Raw genomic sequence first — 6162 nt, forward strand, 5'->3', positions numbered from 1 at the left:
AAATTGAGTTCACGTCTGTTTGATTCACGTGGAAGATAAACATCGCAAACAACACGTAAACAAGATGTTCACACATCGGACTGATGGTGGGGTGATGATGGGGGTCGGGTGGATGCGGGGGGGGGTCAGGAGCATGTCCAAGTCTTGACCAAACAGATGTCAGTGTGTGATCCAGTTCAGCCACAGCCCGGCTCTGAAACACGGCGGCCACACAAAGTTCACGCTGCACCAACTTAGTTTCAGCCTGACGTGCAGTTGCCACGGTTACGGTGATTACACACGTGGTGGTGCAGGAGGGTGTTAATATGCACATAGGTAGAAAATAAAAATAACGCACCAACTACACAGATGTTAAGTCCTTTTTTTTTTATCTCATTCTTCTCTCCGGCCTCGGCCGCATGTTAAGTCCAATTGTTCTTTTTTTTTCTTTATCGTCTCTGCTGTCACATTTGATGTTGTAAAAAAAAAGAAAAAAAGAAAAAGAAAAAAACGTGATGCATGTAACAGTCATTTGCATAATTAATTTTGGAGAAGAACGCGGGCTGGGAGTGCTGCACATCTCCCTCTTACACACACCTACACACAGCTCCGCGGCGAACGAACGAGCCGCTATTGATTGAATCTGAGGAGAAGTCGGTGGAGGAGAGTGCTGTTCGGGGCATGGGGAATAGACTACCCCCAGCTCTCTGCTAATAGATAGCACAGATTGCCAAGCTGTGTGTGAACATGTGTGTGTGTCTGCGTGTGTGTGTGTGATAGTACAGATTGCCTGCTGCAAGCTGTTAGACGGAGAAGCCTGTCTTTTCACCGGCTTCATTGAGTGAAGCACAGCATGGAAACACTTCAAGCCTGATGATAGGGCAGATAACAGGACTGATCTGCTGAACGAGCACCACTGGAGACCAGGAAGCAGGGAAATGCAATTTTGTGAGTAGTAATGCTTATTTGTGTGAGACACATAGTCAATTTGGTCAATAATCAAGACAGCTTTTGGGCAAAACTCCGGAGAGGGAAGAAGAGGACGAGCAAATGAAAGTGAAACCCCGCGTTTAGGACTAATTATTTTCATGTTCGAAGTTGGGTTTGATCAGAGGGGGGAGGAGGAGGGGGAGGAGGGGGAGGCTGTGGGCTGACTCTGAGCAACCTCAACACTGAAGATCATATATTAAACTAATGTAAATATATGGACATATATGGACATATATGGACATATATAAATGTGCGTGGTTTTCCTTAAACATTTTCTCGGCATGTTCCGGCGTGCGGAGGCTCCGGCTTCAGGTCGGACGCCCGGGGCCGGCCTTGCATCAGACGGTCAGCAAGTCTTCGACTGACAAGTTGACGGACACATTGTCAAATGGACGGTGAGGAGACAGTGGACGGATTAACACTGTTGAAGACGACTGGAAGTTATGAAGGAAAACCTGCGACTCGTTCCAGAAGCCGTCGTTACGATGCACGATAATGACTAAAATCCACTAAATTATATTGTGGAATTATATTTCTATATATTTTGAGTGACATTTCTACATATTTATAATCCCATCCTTTGGATTAAACAGGTCTGAACTGAAACCCGTTCACAGTTCAGCTCATTTTTGGATTCAACTCCGTACAGAACCGGGGGCAGGGGTTGACCACCAACCGCTCCACCACCGCGTGGCCCTTCGACAACAGTATCTAAATCTAACAACAACCAAAAACCTGAACCAGGAGCTGAGGTGGAAACTGTAAAAGTTGTCAACGGAGATACGCAAATGTCTCCCAACTCCGTGAAGGTCCAGAAGAACGAGGCTTCTCCAAGTGAGAGGTTGTGAACGGCTCAGGGAGAAGATGATCTGCACAGTCCTTCAGAAAAAACCTGAGCTGATGTCCTCGGGGTCTGCAGCTTCCCTGGCCTCCTCGCCTGATCCGCTGTGATGGAGAGTCTTAGGGATAGCTCATGTGGAGGGAGTGTGTGTGTGTGTGTGTGTGTGTAGCAGCGGGTCAGTGTTCTGGTTGGGGGAGGGATGCGACAGAAAAAGAGATTCTGGTGGAAAAGCAGATTCTTTCATTTCCCCATCTCCAGATCCAGCTCCACTCCTAACCTTTCTCTCTCTCCTTCCTGAGCTCCAGCTGGAATTCCCTCACCTTCTCCGTGTCACCTGGGGCAAAAACTTGTCTGTGTTCATTATGGGGGGGGGGGGGGGGGGGAGGGGCTTCAAGGTTCCTGAAGTCTCTGCTTTGGTTCAGCCGTCAAACCCATGTCCTGTTTCCTGTATGTACCAACCTCATGGTCGTTTCAGGACCGGACTCTTAATTTTGGGTTTTTTGCTGATATTCACCGTATGAACTCTGACATATTAATTAGAATAAGAAATAATAACGTATGAACTCTGACATATTAATTAGAACAAGAAATAATAATAAAATAAAAAAACAGATCCAACAAAACCAGATCAAAGGCACAGAAAGATTTGTTTAAAGAACAAATCAAAACCAGATCAAAGGCACAGAAAGATCTGTTTAAAGAACGAGAAAATGTCAAACTGCAGAACAAAATAGTCAGTTTAAAAGAAAGAAATTCAATAGCGATGGGATGCCAGATTCTTGGTAGAATATATACAGTATATATACTGTATATATAGAGTATATATACAGTATATATACAGTATATATAGAGTATATATAGAGTATATATGGAGTATATTCTACCTCTGTGATGAACTGGTTGATTGTGATCAACGCTGTGAGACTTAGAGTCCGAGAGAGAGTTCCAGGACTCTCATCCTAGAACTGACGCAAACAGATAAGACAAATGTCCACGCGTATTTGTTTGGCCCTCTCAAAACCACATCATGATGTCACCTGATGGATCAAAGGCACATGAAAGGCGGCTGCTTTTGTGTAGTTTGGGCGCCTGGGCGACACGGACACAAAGAAACCCCCTTCATAACTACAATAGTTTGAGACTTTTTCTGGGTAAACATCCAATGTGTGGACAACAGCTGCAGTAGTTCACCACACACACACTCACACACACACACACACACATTTTATGGATACCAAGCGCTGTCACACACCAGAACAGAGAGGCTCAGTAACAAGTCATGTCCCACCTCAGAAGCAGCGCCAAGAAGGACACCAAGAAGGACACCAAGATGAGGATTCAAGCCTTTCCCGTGGAGCTGGACGAGGTGTACGTGAACAGCATCTGGGACCTCCTGAAGAACGCCGTCCAGGACATCCAGAGGAAGAAGAGCTGCAGGCCAGAGTTCGAGGTGCTGTACAGGAACGCTTACATCATGGTCATACAAAAACACGGAGAGAAGCTCTACGCGGGTCTGAGGGACGTCGTCACCGAACACCTCATCCTCAAAGTAGCTGGAGATGTTCTAAACTCTGTAAATAACAACTTCCTTCAAACCCTGATCCAGGCCTGGAACGACCACCACACGGCCATGGTGATGATCAGGGACATCTTCATGTACATGGACCGCGTCTACGTCCAGCAGAACAACGTGGAGAACGTGTACAACCTCGGCCTCATCATATTCAGAGACAAGGTGGTTCACTTTGGCTGCATCCGCGACCGCCTGCAACACACACTCCTGGACATGATTGCGCGTGAGAGGAGCGGGGAGGTTGTAGACAGAGGGGCCATCAGAAACGCCTGCCAGATGCTGATGTTCCTCAGCCTGGATGGCAGGTCTGTGTACGAGGAAGACTTTGAAGTTCCCTTTTTGTTCGTCTCGGCCGAGTTCCTGCAGATGGAGAGCCAGAAGTTGCTGGCTGAAAACAGCGCCAGTGTCTATATAAAGAAGGTGGAGGCCCGGATCAGCGAGGAGACGGAGCGGGTTGTACACTGCTTAGACAGGTCCACGGAGGAGCCCATTGTCAAGGTGGTGGAATGGGAACTCATCTCCAAACACATGAAGACCATCGTGGAGATGGAGAACTCCGGGCTCATCCACATGGTCAAGAACAGCCGGACCGAGGACATGGCCTGCATGTACAAGCTGTTCAGCCGCGTACCCAACGGCCTGAAAACCATCTGTGACTGCATCAGCTCCTACCTGAGGGAGTTGGGCAGAGCTCTGGTGTCAGAAGACGGCGAGGGGAAAAACCCCGTGGACTTCATCCAGAACATGCTGGACCTGAAGGCCCAGTTTGACCATTTGCTCCACGAGTCCTTCAACAATGACAAACTCCTGAAACAGAGCACTGCCAGTGACTTTGAATATTTCTTCAACCTGAACTATCACTCTCCGGAGTACTTGTCGCTCTTCATTGATGACAAGCTAAAGAAAGGAGCTAAGTGGTTAGCAGAACAGGAGGTGGAATCGATTCTTGACAAGACCATGGTGCTGTTCAGGTTCCTGCAGGAGAAGGACGTGTTTGAGCGCTACTACAGGCTACACCTGGTGAAACGGTTGCTGAGCAAGAGCAGAGAGGATCACGAGAAGAACATGGTCTCCAGGCTGAAGACGGAGTGTGGCTTCAATTTCACCTCCAAACTGGAGGGGATGCTAAGAGACATGACTATCTCTGACACGACCATGGACGAGTTCATGCAGCACATGCAGACCTCGGCGTCCCTGCGCGGGCTGGACATTAAAGTGAGCGTGCTCACGTCAGTCTACTGGCCGGTTCAGTGCATAAACCCCCGATGTAACCTCCCCCCCGTCCCCCGCTACGCCTACGAGGTCTTTAAGCAGTTCTACTTGGCCAAGCACAGCGGCAGGCAACTCACCCTGCAGCCTCACCTGGGCGTGGCATCGGTGAACGCAATTTTTTACGGCACCTTTGAAAAGGAGCACATACTGCAGGTGTCCACCTACCAGATGACCATACTCATGCTCTTCAACAACAAGGAGAAGTTCACCTACCAGGAGATCCTGCAGGAGTCCGACATCCCGGAGCGTGAGCTCCTGCCAGCTCTGCAGTCCCTGATCTACGGTAAGCCGACGCAAAAGATTCTCTCCAAGGAGCCAAAGGCCAAGGAAATAGAAAACGACCACGTGTTTACGGTCAATGACGGCTTCACTTCCAAACTGCGCAGAGTGGAGATACTGCCCGTAGCTGCCAAACAGGGCGAATCAGACCCCGAGAAGAGGGAGACGCGGCAGAAAGTGGACGATGACAGGAAGTACGAGATAGAGGCTGCAATCGTTCGAATTATGAAGTCGAGGAAAGAGATGCATCAGAACGACCTGGTGGCCGAGGTGACGCTGCAGCTCCAGGCGCGCTTTCCTCCCAGCCCCGTAGTCATCAAGAGGAGAATAGAAGGACTCATAGAGAGGGAGTACATGGCAAAGATGCCCGAAGATCCCAAAGTTTACATCTATGTTGCATAGAAAAGAAGCTGGAAAAACACATAGTCCTGATCTGGGAACTGAGATTTGCGGAGCTAAGACAGACTTGATGGACACGGGTCCATTAATTCAGTCGTTTGACTGACATAGACGTGTCCCTTTCTGAGGGAAATATACCTAAATATGGTCAAATATGTGAGATTAATGTTGATTAATGAAGTAAATCATGACGTGAATTAATGAGGGTGTGATGAATTGTTTGATCTCCAAGTGTTAACATGCTGCAAATGTCGACCAGACATTATAAACAAAGAAAACAAATCACAAATGTCGACCAGACATTATAAACAAAAAAACAAAACAAACAAATCGAACAAGGTCGAATGAACCAATGAGCAGGAAAAGAAAAAAAATACAAGGTTGAAAGTTCAACTACTTTTCAACCACAATTGACCATGTGTGTGTGTGTGTGTGTCATTGTTTTGTGTGTCAAGTGTTTTTTGTTGTGATGTTTTATGCTGACGACATACTGTAATTTATCCGTTTTTAAATTGTAAAATAAATAAAAATATTGCCATGGAATTATACAAGTGTGTCTTTGTCTCAGTGGATCTTTACACAAACACAAGGAAGCATTTTTATTCAGACGTTAAACACTTGATTTTTACATGTTCCTACTGGCTTCTCTTCAACCTCTCTCTCTCTGTTTCTCTCCCTCCCTCTCCCCTGCCCCCCGCCCCCTCCATGGCCTACAGTCCACTCCTTTCTTTTTCACATCGATATACTTTTGTGCAGTTGCTGCCATTTTCTGATGCAAATTATCTTGGCATGTGAGCCACAGTTCTTCCTCTGCACAATCCCTTATTGA

General features: G+C 47.2%; 1 protein-coding gene across 1 annotated transcript; it reads left to right on the forward strand.

The window, feature by feature from the left end:
* The first annotated feature begins 2730 nt into the window (after positions 1 to 2730).
* Positions 2731 to 5609, forward strand: LOC103393514 (cullin-3-like). Its single transcript, XM_008330511.3, has one exon. It carries the CDS (start codon positions 3090 to 3092, stop codon positions 5334 to 5336), a length of 2247 nt encoding a protein of 748 aa, XP_008328733.1. The 5' UTR covers positions 2731 to 3089; the 3' UTR covers positions 5337 to 5609.
* The last annotated feature ends 553 nt before the right edge of the window (positions 5610 to 6162 follow it).

Source organism: Cynoglossus semilaevis, chromosome 17 (assembly GCF_000523025.1).
Source record: "Cynoglossus semilaevis isolate Cse_v1.0 chromosome 17, Cse_v1.0, whole genome shotgun sequence".
Lineage (NCBI taxonomy): Eukaryota > Metazoa > Chordata > Actinopteri > Pleuronectiformes > Cynoglossidae > Cynoglossus > Cynoglossus semilaevis.

What these genes read in the sequence shown, in the direction of transcription:
- LOC103393514 (XM_008330511.3), top strand. Translation starts at nt 3,090, where the DNA reads ATGTCCCACCTCAGAAGCAGCGCCAAGAAGGACACCAAGAAGGACACC.